Source organism: Cydia amplana, chromosome 16 (assembly GCF_948474715.1).
Source record: "Cydia amplana chromosome 16, ilCydAmpl1.1, whole genome shotgun sequence".
Classification (NCBI taxonomy): domain Eukaryota; kingdom Metazoa; phylum Arthropoda; class Insecta; order Lepidoptera; family Tortricidae; genus Cydia; species Cydia amplana.
Window position 1 is genome coordinate 7,619,540 of NC_086084.1, and position 23,939 is coordinate 7,643,478.

At 39.6% G+C, this 23,939-nt stretch overlaps 1 protein-coding gene across 4 annotated transcripts; it reads left to right on the forward strand.

The window, feature by feature from the left end:
• Positions 1–81: 81 nt before the first annotated feature.
• LOC134654978 (olfactomedin-like protein 2A) lies at positions 82–20,844 on the forward strand. Of its 4 annotated transcripts, XM_063510432.1 has the most exons (7): positions 82–422; positions 894–1,069; positions 16,559–16,704; positions 17,121–17,234; positions 17,621–17,857; positions 19,194–19,269; positions 20,660–20,844. In XM_063510432.1, the coding sequence occupies exons 1-7, from the start codon at positions 304–306 to the stop codon at positions 20,695–20,697; spliced, it is 906 nt and encodes a 301-aa protein (XP_063366502.1). In that variant the 5' UTR covers positions 82–303; the 3' UTR covers positions 20,698–20,844. The 4 variants fall into 4 exon arrangements, 3 of the variants coding, with proteins under 3 accessions (XP_063366502.1, XP_063366501.1, XP_063366500.1); XM_063510431.1 differs by lacking the exons at positions 82–422; positions 894–1,069; positions 19,194–19,269; positions 20,660–20,844 and adding exons at positions 5,259–5,275; positions 8,933–9,343 and having other exon boundaries at positions 17,621–17,897; XM_063510430.1 differs by lacking the exons at positions 82–422; positions 894–1,069; positions 19,194–19,269; positions 20,660–20,844 and adding an exon at positions 8,868–9,343 and having other exon boundaries at positions 17,621–17,897.
• Positions 20,845–23,939: the final 3,095 nt, after the last annotated feature.

The window sequence follows — 23,939 nt, forward strand, 5'->3', positions numbered from 1 at the left end:
AAATGGAATATTATGATATGAATATTTCGGATTGTGTTTATTTCCTTTCTTTATTATAATGTCACTTACCTTCGACAGAAATTAATGCGCTAATATGTAAAGTTTCTGGCGTATGTACTCATCCTTTTCTAAGTTTTTTTGTGTAATATATAAAGTTTCATAGAACAACAAAACAAGTCTTCAAAGGGTTGTAATCTGTACTTTGTCTACTAGATTTTGTTATATATAAAAGAGTTTACACATTTTGGAGCCTCTGAAAGCGGAAGTAGTGTATAGCATGTTATACTTGCACCAAGTACAACAATGTCACTACCATCTAAAGTTAACAAGGAAAACTTTCGCCTGTTGGACCTCTCAAGCGACGAGGAGTCCGAAGACTTGCAGCTAGAAATAATTCCGAGCAGGAAAAAGAAAATCACAAGGTAAATAATTACATACTACTTGTTTGTATGATCTCTTCATATCTCTCTGTAAATACTTGTTTGTTTGTGATTCTAGCCGTCACAGTGTGTTGAGTTGATTTGATAAGGACAAGATAAAACCTGTACCATGCTGCAGAGTAACCTACTCCACAGCCACAGTTCTCAATATTGGCTATTAATTTATCTTGATGTTAAGGCACAATAATATAATTTGTCAGTGCAATTTGCCACATACATGTTTGATAAATCTGGTGCAAACGGACTGCACAGTGAAATTGTTACAATACATTGTTGTGTAGTCTGCTTAAATGCCACAATGTTAATATTATAATTTATGAATATTCCTTTACACCAGTGTTTTTCAAATTGTGGGTGTCCACGAATAACCTTAAAAAACACTACTTTACACTATTGATATAAATTTATGTGTACTTGAAAACTGTCAGTTGTAAATATGTATACTATTTACAGACGGGAACGCAGCAGAAGTACCCACAAGACACCAGAGCCCAACATAGGAGCTGAGGTGCGATGCGCACTCCGCTGGGCTCTCCGTGGCACACTATTGCTCTGGCTGCTCATACTGACGTGGATCTGTGCCGCACTCTACGACCAAGTGTCTACTATGAGAGCTGCTGTTGACCATGGTGAGTGATTTACGCGCGTGCGACAGAGATATGGACAGGGGAATCTTTATTTTAACTTGTACTTTAAAGCGCAACTTAAGTTGTGTTTTAGTAACGTCTAACCGTTGCATTCCTGACAAAATGTATGGAGATTGAGATTGACCGTCAGTTTTGTAACGATTGCTAACCGGCCGTTAATGGTACACAGTTAAGTGAAAATGCCCACAGGCGGTTCAGTGTACGAAATTTTTCGTGCTAAGAGTCCTTACTTTAGGAACAGATAACACTAAAAACATGCCTGACTCTAAATTTGAAAAACAATGCCAATGATTATAACAGCGCCATCTTGTGCCAACTTATTTTTAGAACCAACGCGTGTTACGTTATCACATTACCGAAAACCGCAACCAAATCGGCCAAGGGGCTATTCATAAATTACGTCATTTCAAATTGGGGGGGGGGTCTGGACATCGGATGATGATGATAGTAGCATGACCACAGAATAAATAATAGTACTAAGTACAGAAGACTCACTCTCTAACAAAACGCGTTTGTTACGATCAGCACAGATATGGCTGTTAGGTGGCGACAGCGCCACGCGCGGCTTATGGCTTTCCCCAAAATTGGGGCCGGAACGGATGTACTTTTAGCTACCTGTAGCAAAGCGACGAAATCGCGGAGTGAGACACGCCTGGCATGACGTAGGAGGAAACGGGGTCATTCGAAGCATGATTTTTGGATGATTTTAGGAGGGGGGGGGTCAAAAATCGTCAATAATAGATGACGTAATTTATGAACAGCCCCCAAGCTGTTTTGGAGATAGGTAAATGCTAACTTTTATCAGTGTGCGTGCGTATGTGTGACACACAAACATACATATACCGCTCATATACCTTTATGTATCTGTGTTTACAAACACGATATTTAGCAGCCCCCAGTCTGAAAAGTGATTGTCTTATAGCTAGTAGTGTACATGTACATACATTGCACAGTACGCGCACATCTGTACTGCTCCCATGTCGAACCCCGCCTACACTTCACTGCCCCCCTTGTATAAGACATTATAACATAACATGGGTAATGGGTAGTAATTCCGCACGAGAATGTCTGCTATTAACAGCTTTGACGTCAAATTCCTGATTGCTTTGTGTTTGTTGATTGTTATAATAAATGTATTTAACGTTTATTGCAAACTAAGTGGGTATTATCTAGATAATGTTGTACCTGTTACGCATACCTCAATGTGACGTAGCACATTTCATTGTACGATTGACGATAAGGTCGTCCTTCTGCGCCTTTTATTCGTAAAAGCTGAGGCTGAGCTGAGCTGTGTCATTAAACAAGTTGAGGTGCGGCTGACTTAAATTTTCGGTTCGGGTTTCTGTTGAGCGAACCTAATGAAATACATCGCAATGTTAGTAGGTACTTAGGTAGTACGTAGGTAGGTACGTCACTATGTTTTATAAACTGCACATGTATTTTACTTTCTACATAGTTAAAATTAAAAGTAGCGTGTTTAACTCTACACATTCGTTCGAGCGCCAAAATATCTCAGGTCTGGGTCAAGTGCAATAGGTCACTTTCAATCCTGGTTAACAATCTACTGTTCCTTCTTACAAGCTTTTTATAAGCCTTTTCAGATTGGTAGGGTTATTTTCTGTGCGTAGGTAGTAGGTACTCACTCTAACATTTACGTCCTACAATATTTTCCTGGTTTTATACCTACTCGCAACACGACTACGAGCTTTTACGTACCGTACGTACGTTTTTATGACCTCGGCTGTAAAGAAAAAGTGAGAATTTGTAGACAGAAATTCCCAGCGGCTACGTAGCCTGCTCGTATCAATAACGCGTGCGACTTGCCAAGCCAGGAACGCCGCGCCGGCTCTTACCTACCACATACATACAGTTATATAGAACCTTATGTACAAAACATCATTTAATGTTTACCAGACGCATTTTGTCGAAGGAAATCGTGGAGAAACCGGAGCAACCCATTGCGGCCTTAGTTTTCCCTTTGGCTTGGGTTGGATGGTTTAGTGACAGACGCTTGAGTAAAAATTAGTGCCTGTGCCAGTGCCAATTGTAGGAATTAGGGTGCCAAGCGGTCCTCATGCTCACTAAGTGAGCCTTTGGTTGGATGATGATGGCACATGATGGGAAAACTGCCCATATACCTACTTACTTAACCCTTTACCGCATACGATGCCATATATGACGGATATGATATTCAACTGTATTGACACTTGACAGCCATTAAAGTTCAAATTTCAAGTATTTCAACAAATACTTTTTCATTTCTCATGCTCTGAAAGCGGGTCATTGTTGTTTTAAAAGGTGTGCAGAAAGTGATACGTTTCTGCACCAGAGCATTTAACTTTCCAAGTACGATTTTTTTCATTTTTTTAAGATATACAATTGAAATTTGGTTTTAAATGGATTTATTATACAATTTCCATTCTGATTTTTAACTTCCATAAATAACGATTATTTTACCTAAATTGTTAATTGAAAGTACCCTCGAGAAACAGTATAAAAAAGTATACTCAGTCATGTTTTTTAAAATCACATGACTTTTACTTTCCTCGTATTCGAAATGAAAAATAGAGTGTTTAACTCGGGTGAAAGGCATCATTTCAGCCTCGGACTATTGGCGCTCTCACTGCGTTCGAGCACCAAACTACCTCGGCAGAAATGAGTGCCTTTCACCCCTTGGTTAACAATCTACTATTTATTACAAACATGCATTACTGCATGAGTTAAGATAATAAATTATAGACACGCGCGACGTCTAAAACACCCGTCACTTTATAGCAGTTACACCTAATTACCGTGTGAAGTTCATATACAATAGTAGGTACATAAACATAGCCATTAAAACAAATTGAAGTTAACTAGGTGCTACTTAGTACCAATTGGGCGTCTAATAACACGTACTAACAGACTGCGGACATAGGGAAGTGTGAAAAGACTCGTAGAAAAGTTACTATAGTTATACTCGTAAGGCGACGTTTAAAATATATGGAAAGCTTATTTTGTAGTTATGTTTTGTACAATTTAACGCTTTCCCCGATCCATCTTAAAGAAACCCAAAACCCGAGGTCTGGCAGGCTAATACAAAAAATTGCGCCGGTAGATTTTTTGAAGTGAAAACTTCTTTAGCGGCGCTGGGCACTTTTTGAGGTAGGGAAAAAATGATAAACTCGAGACAGCGTAAGGCGACCACGTGACCGTAAGGCGATCACGTGACTGTAAGGTTTAGATGGCCACTCATTTAGATGGCATTTAAATCAATAAAGAAAAACTCAATGACATTACATGAAAAAGGTTCTAATCTTGTACAGGCTGAAATACGAGGATCTCACAGTTATATTCTAACTTTATATGATTTATATCACTCAAATATAATTCAATAAAGCTACATCTTGATGAAATCGCTAATAAAAGTGAACTCTAGTACTTACTGATGAATAAAACTCAAAATATCATGACCAACATATTTAGATGCGAGGTCTGCAAGGTAACTTTACAATTTCTATTCGAATTTTAAACAATTAACTTAACGTTACAAATTTAAGCTCACTGGCCAGCTATTTCGGAACTAAAGTTTTTCAATAGAAAGGAGGATGGGTCAATTATACATAGTGCTGCAGACATTTTGGACTAGTCATTGAGTTTTCACTTCTGTCGGCATATCCCGGAGTGCAACCCGTTGTTTTTTTTTTATGAAAGCGACTCAGTACCATCTAAGTGATATTGAGGGTTCGTGAGTTCCAAATTCCAAGGAACTTATTTTATTACAGTTCGAACACACGTCCAGTTTGCGAGTCGCGTCGCACGTCTTACCATCCGAACTACCGATGCTTTATTTATCTATGATTATCTCCAGTAATAGCCAGATAGTATGAACATAGATTCTACGGTCAAGTCATATGATTTGGCGATGTCTTATCCAGCCGCTCTATTTCCGGCGTCAGCAGTACGCACGCGCGTCGCGCCTGCGTGACGTCACGGCTAGTTCGCTCCCCAAACTCCGAGGGGAGTACCGCGTACTACACGACTACAAAAACATTTCTAGTAAAGAGAGTCGCAGGGAAAACTACCACCCGGATACCCAGGAGACATGTACTAATAGACGTAGTCAGTTAAAACATTTGCAAAACATTACGCTGTTTTGCAATTTGGTCGTTTTGAGAGTGTTTTTAGTGACAAGAAAGAGTTCTAGTTGTTTTTATTTTAGTGATAGTTTTTTGTGTTGTATGAGGTTTCAGTGTTTGTGTAGTGTTTCATAATTACCTTGTGCTAATACTGCATTGTTATCGCATACTTTAATATAGTTCTGACGTACTTATTTAGATTTACCTACGAATCTGTTGCAGTTTGCGCTATTATTGCCTATTACCTCGAACGTAAAATGGCTTCCTCGAACTATTTTAATTAGGTATCTTTGAAGATAATTAAAACCAACCTTTCAAGATAATGAAGCTATTAGCTCTTTATCGATCTTTATCTATAAGCAGAGCCATACGTTATATTAACCGTACTTTACGTTAATTTTCATTGGAAAACCATTCCAGGCTTGAAGCCCAAAGTAGTTCCAAATAGGCGATCAGCTTAAAAGTTAACACTTTAATGTTTATATCACCCCTTAGCCAAGGGTAGACGTGCCACACAAATACTGCAGACGCCATAGTCCTTGCGTAGTCCGCAGTAGAGATATTTTCACTTGCATCAGATGCACTAATATTGTGGTTCGTCCTTACGAGTGCTACTGCAGTTCCGCGCAAGCGCGCGTTCATTCACCAGCTCGTGGTCGATATTTCTGCCACAATGTCAATTCCAAAACGTCATAAGAATGTATGAGTTTTAACGGCACTTGCGTCATACATGCTTGAACATTTATGGCGCCTTTCTCTGTCTAAATATGCTGTCTAGATATGCTGTTTATGTTAGTATGACTGTTGTTCACGTACAGCCTTTTCAGTGCACAAATTTCAGGACACAGTTTATTATGTAGTAAAGTGAGACCTAGATTAGGTATTTAGGAGGGGGTACAAGTCGCAGTAATTAAAAAAAGCGGCCAAGTGCGAGTCGGACTCGCCCATGAAGGGTTCCGTATTTAGGCGATTTATGACGTATAAAAAAAAACGACTTACTAGATCTCGTTCAAACCAATTTTCGGTGGAAGTTTACATGGTAATGTGCATCATATATTTTTTTTTAGTTTTATCATTCTCTTATTTTAGAAGTTACAGGGGGGGGGACACACATTTTACCACTTTGGAAGTGTCTCTCGCGCAAACTATTCAGTTTAGAAAAAAATGATATTAGAAACCTCAATATCATTTTTGAAGACCTATCCATAGATACCCCACAAGTATGGGTTTGATGAAAAAAAATTTTTTGAGTTTCAGTTCGAAGTATGGGGAACTCCAAAATTTATTGTTTTTTTTTCTATTTTTGTGTGAAAATCTTAATGCGGTTCACAGAATACATCTACTTACCAAGTTTCAACAGTATAGTTCTTATAGTTTCGGAGAAAAGTGGCTGTGACATACGGACGGACAGACAGACGGACAGACGGACAGACAGACAGACAGACATGACGAATCTATAAGGGTTCCGTTTTTTGCCATTTGGCTACGGAACCCTAAAAAAGTACCATTATAAAAAGTCTTTTATATGTCAAAATTTAAGGAATTCAAGGAACATTAGTAACATTTTTAATTTACCTAGTTTTATCCCTCAAGCATTCAATATCCCGAATATGACCCTAATACGTGTTATCGATAGCTTTATAGTCATATCCTGATATGCCGTCGAAAAGTTTTCAAAATCGCAAAAACCACTCTGAACTTTCGTACTTTTTCAAAAGTACCAAAATTATTCTAAAACTTCCGATAACTTATCCAACTTTATGGAAACTTTCAGAAAATTGCATATCTATACCTCCTCTGTGTAGTTTTCTTACAATATTCTACGAGTTCTTATACTTAGACCATGTTCCATCTACTAGGTAAATATTTACGGAAACTACCTTATTCAACAAACAAATCGATGTCCACACAACAAGGCCTTCATTTGAATTATTATACTAATGGAGGTCTGCTATTTGTCTTTGTATACATTTGTATACTTATTTGCGTGATTTACATTTGCTCACAAGTCTGATATCAGTGATATGTTCAAGCATGTTGTCTGACAAGACCAAGGCTATAGGTTCGCCAATCGCTTTCATTGTCAACGAGTAATGACCTGAAATACAATTACTTACCTCTCAATTCCTATTTTATTGGTAGAAGTAATTGTAGTAAAACATACAAGTACATACGTAACAGAGAGAAAACAATGAAGACGAATAAAGGCGATCTTATCCCTTTAAGGAATCTCTTCCAGCTGGTCTTAATTTTCTTGGGACCCCGACAAGTGAAAAGCTAAGAGTTTGATTATATAGTTAATATGGTTAGAATAAATACCTTATACTAGACGGAAGAAATCCAAAGTACAGATATAGCAAAAAAAAATACTTATAACAGCAACGACATTTACTGACCATGGGTAAACCTTTTTCATATTGAGTTAAGGTCTACAGCTTGTCAGTTACGTATGTTATTGCCGGTAGTAAGTTAGGTACAAGCATAATGGGTAATTTATTTATCAATAGGCCAGTTGTCACGTCGACCGTTCGGTGGCCTTAACAAGCTTCCAGTAAACATCTATTAGTGGTGTTTTATAGAAGCAGACAGTATGTAGATAAACAGGAGTTATTAAAATAGGAATCCCAAAACCTCTTCTCCCCATTGTTCGTCTAGTCATAGGGTGGTATTCCACCTGTCCAATTTATTTATCCAATGTGTATTTTGTCTCACATTTTGCTCAATGAAAGAGTGAGATGCAATGACATTGGACAAAGATATTGGGCAGATAAGGCAAATGGAATACCGCTCTTAGCCATTTATAAAATATGTTTTTGTCACAAATTGAATTTAAAATACAAACTTCTATCGCCGACTGTACTTTTTTCACCAATCATCTACTGGCGGTCTAGCATGAGTTGCGTTCTCGCGCGCGACTCCATACATCTGGCGCGACTTCAAGTATGGACTCGCGCGCGAGAACGGAACTCATGCTAGACCGCCTGATCGAAACGATTCTAAGAAAAGTTTCTACATTTCAACTCTGTTAAATACCAACAAGCGTTTGAAAAATGTTTAGCAAAATTTCAAGACAATTTATATAGTAGGTATCTACTTTTGACAAACAGATTTACGTATTGCATAATACAGGGCCGTACAGTGCCGTCTACTTCAGCGTTCAGCTGTCAAATTCGAGGCACTCTCATTTTTCAGCTCTTCTACTATTCATCATTAATATTTGCTCTTTTCCATATGAATTATATAAACCCGGTCAGGTCAGGAAGATATATATTATTTCCGTGCAAACTGCAATCACGTTATTCTCTTCCAGCTAGTTTTCCATACCTACTGCTTCCATTTACGACAACATTGCAGTACCTACTTTGCATGTTTACTCTTAGTCATCGCGCAGGATTGGATTGATGAAATAACCGTTTGCATCACAGAACTGCTTTCCGATTTCAGTTTCTAAGAAATGGGTATGAAAATCGATGATTTTATCACGAATACGCCGCGAAACCTTAGGCACCTAGTCGCATCTAGACTTAGGTATATAAGTATCAGTTAAAGGACAGCCTGGAAAAGTGGAAACAATCTACTGAACTTAGATGTTTTAAGTAGTCGTAAAATGGCTATTATTTTTATTTAAAACAGATACATCGTCACGCTAACTACGCCAACACCTGAAACCTCATGACCTCTTGTTTTGAATTCGACTCTTGACAAGCTTAAGCTCATCGATTCTCAGCGGAGAGGTGATTAACTCGCGCTATCATTCGCCGCTCGAGCGCCGGCTAGCGAACACGCGTTGTGATAAGTGTGTGAGGAAGTGTACGAATGCGGTAGCGATCCGGAGACATGGAGAGTGCGGTTCACGCGGCGGTGCCACTGCGGGTCGGCAAGAAGATGCGCAAGAGGCGGGAGTTGGACGCCCTGGTCGGGGGCGGCGGGGCGAGGGGAGGCAGGCTCCTGTCGGCTTCGAGCGACGAGGGGGAACCCTGGGGTCGAAGGACCTCCCGCCGCCGCAGAACCCGTCCGTTCGTCCGCCTCGCCGCCGCCCTAGCCCTATGCGTGTGCGTGGTTTCCGCCGCTACGGTGCTGTGGCTCTTCGTTGATGTTCGAAGGCAAATCGTCTCCCTTCGCATTGAAATGGATAGAGGTTCGTTAATTGATTGATCAATTAAAATTACTTCATTGTGATGTTATCTTGGAATTTATAGGCAGGTCTATTTTTAATAGACATGCCAGTACCTACTTCCATTCTTTGAATTTGAAGAGAATGGTCATATATTTTATTCGCCGTAAAAAAGCTAGCTGTAGATAAAAATCTTTACTGGTACTAACGATGATATGATAATACCTATTTACTTGTTTAAGTAAGAAAGTCCTCATTTGGCCCACTAACCGATTTATAAGATTCAATTCAATACTTAAATCTCATAGTTAAGAGGTTACGCTTATGTAAGTATAGGTTAATTAATACCTAGTAGGAACCCCTTTTCACTTGTCACAGGTACATACATATGTACACCTAGATAGAATATAGATATATAGGAATAGGATATAAATAAGCAGATAACTAAATTAAAAACATGATATAAATATTTACAACGCGGTAGCGCGGTACCTACTTTTTAAGCATTATTGGCGTGAAGAGGATTTAATCATATTTCCTAATAATTCGGAATACTTAGTAACAAAAATTCCATTACTTTTTTGTAAACACTCTTACAAAAAATAATTGAACTGCATTCAATTGATCTTTAATTGAACGATTTGAACGGTACGTTCATTAATTAAAATACAGAGACGAAGAAACCGCTCAAACATTACTCGCGTAACTTTTGAACTTTCTTGAAAGACCTAACGAGCCGGTACAGTCACCTGCAATAATATGTTACTCTTCGAACGCCGCACAAATATGTGACACGCTCTTATGGCCATACAAATAAGATCGTGTCACATATTTTTGTGGCCTTCGTTGTGTAACATATATATTATCGCAGGTGACTGTACCTGAATATAGAAAGCTCTCGTTAATATTACGGCAAATATTCCGCATGACCTAGAGGCGCGACCGTGAAATTAGGCTTCCGTGCTTATTTACATGTTTGTTTACATGTAATTAATTGATGTAAATAGCAAACGTTGTTTATCTCCAGGGAAACACACGAGTTTATATATTCTGTACTTTGTGTGATCTCTATTGTTTTAATAGTTAGGGAGGCGAATAGGGGAATTTTCGGCAATACTCGAGCGTGGCAGTTTAAGATATGAGAGATACCTTAGACCTAATAGAACAACCTTGTAAAGTATTTAGCTCTATATGTAGTGACGCGCGCCTAGGATAGACGATCAGATTAGTAAAAAAAAATGGATAGTCTGAAATACTCGAGCGCGTCAGATTAAGATATTGGGGGTTGATTTTAGTGTTTAAAGACTAAATTTAACTAATCTGACGATAAGTCCTTGACGCCGCCGAGTTATAGGGTCGCGAACTTGTAAAAAAAAAACGTTAATCCGGCATTCTCGAGCGCGATTTTTTATTTTTTTATTTTGAAGAATATAATCTAAAACTTACTAAAAATACAAAATCTGCCGGTTTCCGCATGACCGGAAGTGTGGAGGAGCCATTTCGTCTTCCTAAGAACGCGTTGCGGCATATAAGTCGCAAACGATACATTTTACAAAAAAAAAGTTTAAATAAACAAAAAGGGTAATTTTATTTTACACAAAAAAGGTCTCTTTACATTTTTATCCAAAGTTAAAACTTTTTGACTTGAAGCATCATAAAAACTCAAACTCCCGGTCAGATTAAGAGAACCCACCAACATTTTTGTCAGATTAAAAAAATATGCTTTCAGGATACCGAGATAAACCTCCCCTATGAAAATCTGACGCGCTCGAGTATTTCAAAAAAACTTTTTTTTTTTGCATTTTCAAAAATTCATCGTAACTTATCGTCACGCCGAAATCGTCAGTTTTTTTAAAGGAAGCTTCCTTGGGGCCTACTTAACACCCCTTCCGAAAATCTGACGCGCTCGAGTAATTTTTTTTTTTTTGCATTTTTGACTACTTTATATGCCTACCCCCACCACGCAAACCGGCAGATTAGTATACCGTTGTTATCAGAGGCACTCGGGGCATACGTAGTATGAATATCTGACGCGCTCGAGAATGCCCATGTAACTGTTTTTTTTAACATTTTTGAAAAACCGTACACGCCAAACCCACCGCTAAAATGGTTTTTGCCATACGAGCTTTTCTTTTCGAAATTATTTTATCTTTCGATTTTGATAGGTCTTAGATATGAGCGCCGATAGGCAGTTAGCCGGCGGCGGCGCGCCGGTCAAAATTGGTCGGCGGCGGCGGCGAATCGGCGGCGTGGCCTTGAAACACCTTCGATGAATGAAAAAAGAATTCAAACCAAAATTTTACCGAAAAAACATGTTTTTGCTGTAGGAAAGTTATGAAATAAATGCATTTTTTATTTTCAATGATAATTTATTGAATAATGGTACGAAAAAAAAATGATATCGTATAAACTGTGGATAGGCGGTATCGCGCGGCATCAGAGGCGGTCTTAATCTTGGTGAGGCTCTGGCCGTAAGATCTTAGCGAGGCCCTTATCTTTTGAGCTAAGTTAAAAATTGCGAAATGACTGTATCAGGGAAACGTCTTGTCGACAGTCCAAAGAAAATCGAGCTCCGTCATTAACCAATATCGATTCAACAAAACCGATTTATGTCAAAAAGTGAGGCCCAACGCCGAGCTCCATGTAACACCGAAGACTTGATTTCGACGCCTCCCAATGCGAGGCCAGAGGATGAGCTGCAGGTAAGCATACAGCTAAGAATCGAACGCCAAGTGTAAGCCAAGCCAAGCGCTGACGGCCGAACGCCTGGAGCGCCGATTGCGGCGCGCTTCTGTGCAAGGCCGAGCTGCAAGAGAGCAGAGCGAGGGCGCAGGCCGATAAAGACTGAAGCCATAGTGTTAAAGATCTGGAGCTTTCCTGCGGGCGCATTCGTGCGACGCCAAAGGCCGAGCTGCAATGGAGCTAAGATCGGATAAGGACCAATGCTCAAGCGTTTTAAAACAGGCCGAAAGTTGAGCTCCAAACAGGGCCAAAAACTTGCAGGTTCAGATAGCGGCTTAATTCCATGCGAGCGATGCAAGGCCAAAGATTGAGCTGCGAGAGAGCAAAGCTTGAAATTTAAACAGTGGCCAAGTTTAATTGAGACCGGATTCCGACGCCCTTCCGTGCGAAGCCAACGGCCGGACATTTGGACGTGGAAACGCTTAATATCTCAAAATTAACCCCCTTTTATGCCTTTTAAAGACTTTTAACCATGCTTGCAATGGTTAAATTCGCGGTAAATGACGGATGGTTAGCTGGCAAAATTAGTCAAGCATTGGATCGGTTAATCGGTAATCCAAAGATGTGGGTTCGAGTCTCACGTTAGCCAGAGTTGATCACAGTTAATTTTTTAATTGTGATTGACATATGTGTAGTGTATATTATATACAATCTATAAATTGTAATGTGGAACGTTCCACAATAAAATGGAAGGAAATCAGTATGTTTATTACAAGCATATTGATGTTAAAATTGATATTAAATCATTTCGTTTCCCCAAGACTAGTAGCGCGGTTACTAGACAGATAAGTTTGCAATTGCCTTCGATATTTTTGAATTATATGGGCCTAAAATACCTTGTGAATGCCTATAAACTGTTTGAAGTGGCGCCGTTAATGATCTAAACTCGATTAAAAATATATTAACTAATTCCGAAAGTAGTAGTAACTACCAAGGTCACGCCGATGCCACGCCGATAGCGCAGCGTCGGCGGCGGCGGCGCGAAAATTTTGTCGGCGGCGGCGGCGCGCCGGCGCGGCGCTCATATCTATTAGGTCTCGACGGCGCCGTTGAATTACGCCATTTAGCTACCTCGCCTCCCTAACTACGTATAAGAAACTCTGCACAAACATCAATATTAACGATATTTAGGCATATGTCCTGAAACAATGACAATCCCTGCCTTTTTTGGTTAGTTTTTCAACGCTGTCGTCACTTTTCCGCTATTTCTGGATTGGATGCTCTTCCAATTGTACCTATATTTGGTCTTCGTTAAATTGGGGGTAAATGTTCTTAACGTTCTGTGTCAATTGAATGTGTGTTGTGTGTTGACTAATAGTTCTTGATTACTAACGATTTGGTGATTGTAGAGTAGGTAATTTGAACTACATTGTAACAATTGAATTTTTCGACTTTCAGGAAAATTTAACGTTTTAATTACATGTTTCGCATTAGTATGTTTTGTTTTTACTTTCATGCGCGTCATTTTAGTATCAATAAACTGAGCTGTTATACTTACTTCATTCCTCATAAGGTGATAAAACACAATTGTTGAAAGAGAAATATGGTCTATCAAATCAAGTGTCTATATTATATGTTCTGTCAAGTAACATAAATCAGTGGGAGTGCCGCTATTGTTTGTAGACAGAGGCCCCGAAACATGTCCCGCCCACGCCTGGGAGATTTGCATCTCTGTACCTACTCGGTCGATTACTCATCGTTGCAAGAAATAAATGATTATGATTACTTACTTTTACTTTCAGTTCAGTTGGATTATTCAGTGGCATTGTTAAATAAATTCCTGTACTTATCTATATTATCCTTGCATTGGACTAAAACATCAGATAATTACAATTTTTACTGTTGTAACGTTTCTTGTACTTATTATAAAAAGTATGTACTTCATCAGAATTCCACTAAAACACTGTGTACTTAATAAGTAAGTACACAGTGTTTTAGTGGAATTCTGATGAATTGCATTAAAATGCATAATTACACCAACACAACGATTGTATTTGCAAACAAAGTCATATCAGTGAATGGTAAGTACGTATCAATAAACCATAATACGCAAAAATGTGACGTTATCTATGAAAAGGGACCTTATTGTCGATAGCGCTTACGCCATTATTAAAGATGCTCCGATATAAATATACTGCCGCGCGACGCTGTGCGGCGTAAGCGCCATCGACAATAAGGTCCCTTTTAATAGATAATGCCCCAAATAATACGTATTTAAATATCACGTTATTAGTATTGCACGATTTAATAAATAAATAAATAGTCGTGTGCAAAATTCCTAAACATTGGGTTAGTTTGGTGCGAAACCTTACGTCACGTATTAAAAACTGGTTACACTAGTTTTTGTTAGATCAAGGTTCAAGGGCCCACCCTTGAACCTCCCGTAGATCTAACTTCCTGTTATGGATTAGAGTTTAGACACATTCACACGTCTATTAGGTACCTAGGTACCTACAGATAACAAAAATTCCTTCACACTAAATAGTCTAAATACAACGCTTGATGCCTGTATTTGCCGTTACCCAAACTTTAATAGTTATTTACGATACAAGTGCGGAAAAGAGGAAATTCGAAACGAGTGGCGATTAATTAAAACACGACCGAAGGGAGTGTTTTAAATCGACACGAGTTGCGAATTACCTATTCGCACGTGTATCGTACAACGTTTTACAGTACATATGGCACTTTAAACTTTCGGGTTTTCTTTAAACATACGCACGGAAAGTGCTATTTCCCGCACTAGTTCGGGAAAGTAGCGTCTATGTACTGTAAAAACATTTTAAGTAATCAGAAAAGTCCATAGGCACCAATTTTTTTTATTGACTAGGTATATCTATCTCTTGGTGCGTAGCGTAGTAATTTGATTTGAGGAGTCAATTCGAGAGTAGCCTACTTATTCTTGGAAACAATCTAGTCTTAGTACTTGCTAATTGAATTGCAGTTGAATTTCCTGTTCTGCCATAAGTACAGGAAACAGGTATACGCCTAAGGTTGCTTAAGGTTGACAAGTCGTCGTCATATATAATATATACCTACATCACGAGCGACCTTCACAAAACTTCCATCTGTCCTTAATCCGCATAATCCGAATAAATCGCAAAAGCTGGCTTCGGACCTCTTCATTGTGTTATAAATATAAAATATGTATTAAATTAAGTATTCATAATAATTAAAGCAATTTGAAGTCGTTATCCTTTCGCGTCAATCGATTAAAACACACGACCCTATTAAAAAAAATCGTTAACGTATGTTTCAAGGTCGCATGACCATTTAACCTATTATTTTACTTTTATCGTGTAGGGGCCCTTGTTATGCAGTGCTTTCGTGTGGCCCTTAATCCTTCGCTAACCCTGATCTTATTACCAGTGAACCTTTCAGACCTTCCCTATTTATTTGATTATATACCCAGCTGTGCTCAATCGCTTTCATATTTATTACATAGGAAATCTGAGCGTTACCAATAATATTTTAAGACGTCCAAGAGTTGGGCCTCAAAAATGGCAGTTTTTGTTAGGTGGGTCGGCCCAGTCGACTTTGGGAACCACTGCTCTAGCCTAAGGCGGTGTGCAAGCGGGACATTGCTAATATTGCTATATATTATACCTATGTGGTGTCCCGCTTGCACACCGGAGCATCGTGCGGATCCTATCCACTGACCGGTCCTGACATTAGGGAGTAAAAATACAATGTTCACACTATTTTATCATTGCGCGCCAAATATAACAATGAATGAATATGTATTACGATCAGTTTACGATTAACAAACAATGATGCGGTCTACCAAATGGTATGGTGACTCCTTAATCCTTGACCTTATCATGCTTATCAATCAATAACATACTTGTAATGCATTGAAACAACCACATATATGTAGTTATGTACCATTAATTTGATCAGTAGTTTATGCTATACCTCCTGATACACGTAATACTCACATACTCGTAAGAATCTAAATTCGTTATACCTAATACCTATGACTTTTATTTGACCGGTCCTGTATGGGTCCTGTCTTACCTACCTGAGTTGTTGAATTTTTTGTTGCACCATCTGTCGAAATATAATGAGGGGCAATGTTAACCTAGATATATATTCACAACGAATCACTCGTGTAATATGGGTCGAAATCGCTCAACATGTTTGGATCCGTGACTAAGATCCTCTGTATGAGAAGAGTCTCCGATGGGCCCTTGCTGCGCTCTTATGAAAGATCTTTGTAGATCGAATATAGAAACATGCCGGATGAAATTCGATCCTAAATTATGGAAGTGTCCCGATATAAATAAGTACCTACATTTTTATGTGTTTACCATTGGGAAATTGTTATCATCAATAAATACGCCATGTACTCCACGCAGCTTCTACCTGTGGAAACTTGTAATTTTTTCACTGTTTCTATGTTATTTCCTCACTTGTTACTCTAGCTGTAAGTTTTCCTAACAAATAAAATAAAATACCAAACAACAATATACTGATTTCCATTTTATTTTTGTGAAACAGTATCAACAACCAGCGGCGCCGTCGGCGACGCTCTCCAAGTGTGCCACACAGCGTCCAGAGAGCTCCGAGGAAACGCGAGCATACTCAGCGCGCGACTCGATAAGTTAGCTATAGAACATGCAGAACTCGTGAAGCGAGTGGAGCAGGTAATTTGAACTTTAGTTGGCAACATACAAGTACCGACTGTGGTGATACGGAACACCCTTGGAAGGTTTTCTGGAAGAGATCCCATTTTAGCCAAGAGGCCGCCTGATAATTATTGCCTCTAACAATAATTACAAGTGTTTTATTTGGTATTTGCAGACCACGGTTATTATTTTTCGAAAAGATTAAAATATCGCTTATAAATATTGTCATTATGATAACCATCATGCATATAATACTTATACTTCTCCTTCTCACTATTTTCCAAATAGGTATTCGGAAATAGCAAGTGACTTTTACAAACCATACGGGAGATACGTCAGTTAAAAATGCCTTTGAATTACGAACGCCCTTTGCGTTGACTTTAAATCTTACGAAAATCCACCTTGTATTAAAATTGAATTAATCTTATTTCCAGACGGCCAGCGAGCTCGCGGCGGTGTCTGGTCAGCTAGCCGCCGCGCCCAAACTCGCCGACACTCCGCGCAGGATCGCCGAGTTGCAGCAGACAGTCGGCTCGTTCGGATCACAGGTAACTGATCATTCCACATATTTTCTCATTTCGAACCCTCATAGCTGAAATTAGGATAATACCTGACTTAGAGGATATAACCAAACGGAGTAGCCATTAACCTCCTCTGTCGAAATTAGGCGGCCAATGGTCATAATACACAATGTATGGACTGACGTTTATCTGACATGGCTATTTTGACGTTACCTATACATTTGACGTACCCCACCCCCGCAAAAATCGGCAGACTGTTTTGTACAGAAAATTACAGACAAGCCGTCTCCGTTTGGTTATATCCTTCAAGATACTAGAGGACTTCTTTTCAGATTTCTTATGTTCCTAAACCTAAACCTTCTCTAAATTGATCCACCTATGAAGCAATTGATTCATTATTTTATTTTCCCCAGATCACGGGTTTCGACGAGACGCTAGCCTCGACGCGAAAGCAAGCGTTAGCTGCGTCCGCGGGCGTAGAAGAGGTGAAGAAGCTAGTCCAAGCGCTGGACGCACGAAGCAACGAAACCATAGCCAACGTCACCGCCAACGGGAGGAGGGAGGACGAGATCAAGCAGGAGGTAGCCACGCTCAACGCCACGCTGGCGGGACGCGTGGACGCGTTAGAGAATAAGATACAACTGTACACTGTAAGTCAATCCGCAATAGCATAAATTTACAAGAAGCTAGTCCAAGCGCTGGACGCACGGAGCAACGAAACCATTGCCAAAGTCACCGCCGACGGGAGGAGGGAGGACCAGATCAAGCAGGAGGTAGCCACGCTCAACGCCACGCTGGCGGGACGCGTGGACGCGTTAGAGAATAAGATACAACTGTACACTGTAAGTCAATCCGCAATAGCATAAATTTACAAGAAGCTAGTCCAAGCGCTGGACGCACGGAGCAACGAAACCATAGCCAACGTCACCGCCAGCGGGAGGAGGGAGGACCAGATCAAGCAGGAGGTAGCCACGCTCAACGCCACGCTGGCGGGACGCGTGGACGCGTTAGAGAATAAGATACAACTGTACACTGTAAGTCAATCCGCAATAGCATAAATTTACAAGAAGCTAGTCCAAGCGCTGGACGCACGGAGCAACGAAACCATAGCCAACGTCACCGCCAGCGGGAGGAGGGAGGACGAGATCAAGCAGGAGGTAGCCACGCTCAACGCCACGCTGGCGGGACGCGTGGACGCGTTAGAGAATAAGATACAACTGTACACTGTAAGTCAATCCGCAATAGCATAAATATACAAGAAGCTAGTCCAAGCGCTGGACGCACGGAGCAACGAAACCATAGCCAACGTCACCGCCAACGGGAGGAGGGAGGAAGAGATCAAGCAGGAGGTAGCCACGCTCAACGCCACGCTGGCGGGACGCGTGGACGCGTTAGAGAATAAGATACAACTGTACACTGTAAGTCAATCCGCAATAGCATAAATATACAAGAAGCTAGTACAAGCGCTGGACGCACGGAGCAACGAAACCATAGCCAACGTCACCGCCAACGGGAGGAGGGAGGACGAGATCAAGCAGGAGGTAGCCACGCTCAACGCCACGCTGGCGGGACGCGTGGACGCGTTAGAGAATAAGATACAACTGTACACTGTAAGTCAATCCGCAATAGAATAAATATTCAAAATATATAAATAATCGTCTGTTTATACAGGCGTAAAAATATTTGCGATATTTAATGTTACATGCACCATCAGTTATGATTTTGGGATACTTTTCTTGTTTCTTAATTGGGATCTGCTTGGGATCTGACACGACTAATGATCGTCCAAATATTTTTAGATTTGGAATAAGACTGGAATTTCTTATGCTACATTTGTACTTGATTAAGAGATAATCTTATTTTTATGCGCCGGTGTGTTATAAATATCTACTTTATTTTGTCTGTGTCAAGGTAGACAATCAAATGTAAAATACTGTATGTGTATGTACTTGTTAATATGATTAATATTTGTCGTGTTGTTTTTAGAAAACGACGAGCACGGCGGCACCGACCACCACCAGCACGTCGACTACCACTACTACCACCACAGCTGCCCCGCCAGGTAAAACATACTTCTACCCTTCTATACTATCTATACTGACAACCGACATATTATCACTCTCTCTCTCTCACTCTCACCATGACCACGTAAGCATGAATGAGAAGTTTTACAACCCGGGTCGTCGGTTCGGTTGACGGATGGTATAGTATGAACCAATTAGGGTGGTTCATACTATACCATCCGTCAACCGTGTACATCACACTGTGGGCATGTGTTGAACGACTGACGGATAGTGTAACGCCCTGGCTAGAGTTCGTACAAAATAGTGCAGTATGTATTTTATTTTTAATTTGTAGAGATGCGCTAGCTAGAGCAAGGCAACTCTGGGGGAGTTTGCACCGATCAGGTAATAATACATGTGTAATGTTGCCTTGATTGCTTATCGTCATGTAAGGCTGGATCGGTTAACTTAAGCAAACAAGTAAGAGTCAATCATCGTTGTAAATCGAGTTTTGCATTGAATTTAATTGAAATAGCACTTATTGACAGGTTAGCCGCGTCATTCCATAATAGATAAACATTTTGTTATTCAACTTGGAATTAACATAATAGCCTTTTATCAGAACTATTATCAGTCAAGATACTCGATTTTCTTATCGACTTTCGTTATTGACCATTTACCTCCTCTAGTTTTTATTCATTGTCCACTTTGTTTTCTGAGAGATAAGGTAAGCCTTCAATAAAAGTAAGCACTAATCTAATAATGGAAATTATTTATAGATTGAAGTCAATGAAACTAGTAATTGATACTTTGATACTTTTACAGTGTCAAATAAACTACAACGGGTCGTGTAGGGTTTTCATCAGGTCAATGTTTCGGCTTCATGTCTTCTATCGATATTTACTCAATAACTGACAACATAGGATAGGTACCTATATTAACAAGCTTTTATTAGGTCGACCTGTATGTAACTATGTAATGGAATCTTGCAAGTTAAATTTGATCCACTTCCCGGTTTCCGATTGAGCTGAGATTTTGCATACACATGTAAGTCGGGTGACAATGCAATATTATGATACCATCGAGCTGATCTGATGATGGAGACAGGAGGTGGCCATATGTAGGAACTCTGTGATGAAACAACGCAACCTAATTGTGTTACACACACTTGCACCATTCCACTAACCCGGGGTTAACCGGTTAAACATGGAGTTACCATGGTTACCAGTACAATTTGACACTTGGTTAACGCTTTAACCGCTTAACCCCGGGTTAGTGGTATGGTGCAAGTGGCCCTTAGGGGTTTAGAATTGTCTCGATGAGTATTAGTTGTCTGTCGTAAGAAAAGTACAGTCAGCGATAAAAGCTTGTACCAAAAATGAAATTTTTGCCAAAAACTTTTTTATTCCTGTGTTCACTTTTAATGTAATAACTTTTTTTTACTTTCAGGTCCCGTCAAACCGAATGTCCTAGGCGTCGGGCAATGAGGGACCAATTCACTTCTGAACTCAAAACTAGAGTAAAGTATTACACGAAGCGTAAAGAGATTGCTCATAATGATCTCAAGGGATCTTACGTCCAGAAAATATACTGTAGGCGTTCAGAGACGTGGTAACGGAAACCCTCCTGTAAGTAAGAGAATGAGATAAAGAGAGTAAGAAATGGATGGAAGGGTCGGCTAGCCATATGGGTATTTTGGTTAAAAAGCCGTAAAGCCTAGTATTTACTAGAGAGCGCATACATGGAAAATCTTCGGTAGTATATAACCTTCGGATATGCTGCTCACTGGGCTAATCTGAGGTTTCTAAACCCTCGAGTGGTGTGTATAGTTGCTAACAGATATATTAAAGTGCGTAGCAGACGTGCCAATGGTTCGCGCTCCGTAGCGAACGCAACTGTTTCTGTCGCACTAAGAAGAGTTATAGAGAGAGATGACGCTACGCCGCGGAGCGTAAACAATTGGCACGTTGGCTAGGCACCCAGAGCGGCCAACATGCATACAATCTGAACTCGCTGCTATTGTCAAGCCGGTAAGGTGCATGTCTTGATATTTTGAGAATCTTAAATGCGTTACATTTATACTTTCCGATCGTCGTTTGTCGAGTAACATCGTTTGTCTTCTTGGCTACGGCCCCTGAGTGCGTAACCAACATGTCAATCGTGTACGTCCCGTAGCGAACGAAACGCAACAATCACTGTCGCATTAAAAAGGAATAGTGATAGAGAAAGATAACTACGCTACGAAGCGTTAACGCTTGGTATGTTGGCTAAGCACCCTGTTCTATCTGACAGCGATCGTACGTCGCCACGGATTAGTCCACGGGTTACTGAATACGCAGCTTGAGGTGATGTATTTGCTGACGTTTGCGTTATTAGGTACAGTGATATGTTAACTGGCCATCGGTGGACTTTATCTCGTTGTAATAAGGTTTACGGATGGTCACTTACTTCTGTCAACGATTGTACGATAGAAACGAACGCGGCATACGAAGTGTCTGCGATTAGTCGCCAAATGATTCTATAGTCTTAATGTCTCGTGTGAATTTTTAATTTTATATAGGTATTTACCGTTTTGTGGATAAAGGAATAATACACATAAAGTGGTAAAATATCTTAGGCGAGGTTGGCAGCTGAACTAAATGGCGCTCTACGGCCCCTTACATCATACACTGAGTACAATATGATATTATATAATTATAGATAAGTTATACTCATACATAAGGAGCACAAAAAAAACTTCCATATTTATTTCTATACCACCGAAGAAATCTGTTTTTTTTTTTAATTAACTGTCGCATTCCATTCATCTTTGTCATACTCGTTAACATGAACTTGTCTCTTTCGGTGAGCGCGAGCTCGTTACTCGTAGCACGTGCACATTCCTCGCTTGCCCAGGTGTGACTAAAGGCAACTTGTACAATTTGTCACAAGGTAAGCGCTTAAATTTTGGAACACATTACATATCTTGAGTTACTTATAATAAATCATTGACTGAGTATAGATGTTTGTACCACTTTACGTGAACATATTCCTTTGTGTACGGTAATATTATGCATATTATGATCATTTTATGTTTCTTGCTTTTACCTTAAAATAGTGTCAATGTTTCTTTCTAGCACCTAAAATATGTCGCAGGCACTTGGTGTGTTGTCCCCACAGAACATATTAAAGAGGTTAGAATGGCTATCGCGCGCAGTTAGTATCGGAACCGGTGTCGCCGCTCGTTCGTCTCCACATTTACTAACACTCGCGCAACGGTAGTAAAAACTTGTGTGCGTGGTGAATGGATACGCCTCCTTTAGACAGATTTGATGTCTGGCTTCTTAATCTGAAGGTTATCGTGGCGCAAAAGGCATGTTTACTTCGTTTTTCGGTCAGCGCGGGCGAGTAGCATGCGAGCGTTTGCTCAAAACCGGCGGCGACACGTACCCTGCTCGCATCGCCATTCTAACTTGTTCTGTGGTTGTCCCCTTGTATAACTAGTAAATATATCAAGAGTTTACTCTTGGTATGTCTACTTTAAGGTTCCTTCTGTGAGTATGGTATTATATTTATTTACTTTAGTGTTTCACTACTTTTAGAAAAAATATTTACATTATGACAGAACACATAAATTCACGAAAACGGTGTAATACGGGCATCATGACTGCCTGGTGACAGACAGAAAGACGGACAGCGGAGTCTTAGTAATAGGGTCCCGTTTTACCCTTTGGGTACGGAATCCTAAAAAGAGGAAAAAATCCGTCACAGATACCATACTTTAAGAATTGATAATATCAATAAAAAATCGTCACAAAATTCTTACAATAATAACGCTTAGGGGCCTATTACATAAAAAAATACAAGCTAAACTGGACAAAATCACGAAAAGTTTGTATTTTGTTATGCAACAGGCCCCAGATTATGGATATGTCCGCGTATTGTAATCAAAATAATTTATAAATTCATTTAATAGTTTTCGTGAATTTATTGACTTGTGGACCATAGTTGCTCCATAGCAGCCATTTAGATGGCTTAAGGCTACTGAGATTTAGGTTTTCCAAAATGTTATTATTTTATTACATTCGTCACTAAATTAATTCCATCCTTATACGGTATAAGTTGCAATAATGGCGAAGAGTGAGAACGATACCAATGTAAATAGTTTACAATTAAAAATTAATTTAATTATAAATTTATATGAACACAGGAGTAAAGAAACGAAACCAGAGTAACATCTTCATAAAACCGTGATGTGTTTTTTATTACATTACTACCAGCGGCGCATGGCACCTCATTCAATGGTTGTATTTGTTCTAGGGACATGGACAACCGTGTTAGTGGTTGTGTAAGCAAGATTGTATAATGCTGTTACTCTGTTTCATTTGTTTACTCGTGTGATATGAGCGTAGAGATATATACAGTGTGGTCGCACTCGGTGTTACGTGGTTTTCAATAAGTGCGTGAGTTTTATTACTTGTAATAAATTATTGTTAATAGATCAATTATTACACAACCAACTTTGTTTCATTTAAACACATTAAGATTATTTTTATATGTTTATTTACATATTTGCACATAAATTTCTTGTAACATTGTAATTATTATACAGCATAGTCAAAGTAATCATTATAAAAACATATTCCTATGTCACTTTACATTTCACGGACGAATAATTCCGGATTTATACAAACACTTTTTTATAACAAAATTAGTCTCTCTCTAATGTCTAGTAACCAATCGAGAATCC

Bases quoted from the DNA above. Each gene is read 5' to 3' on its own strand.
- LOC134654978 (XM_063510432.1), top strand. From the start codon at position 304: ATGTCACTACCATCTAAAGTTAACAAGGAAAACTTTCGCCTGTTGGAC. The intron at 17,235-17,620 runs GTAACTGATCAT...TATTTTCCCCAG, and splicing joins TCGGCTCGTTCGGATCACAG to ATCACGGGTTTCGACGAGAC. The intron at 19,270-20,659 runs GTAAAACATACT...TTTTACTTTCAG, and splicing joins CACCACAGCTGCCCCGCCAG to GTCCCGTCAAACCGAATGTC.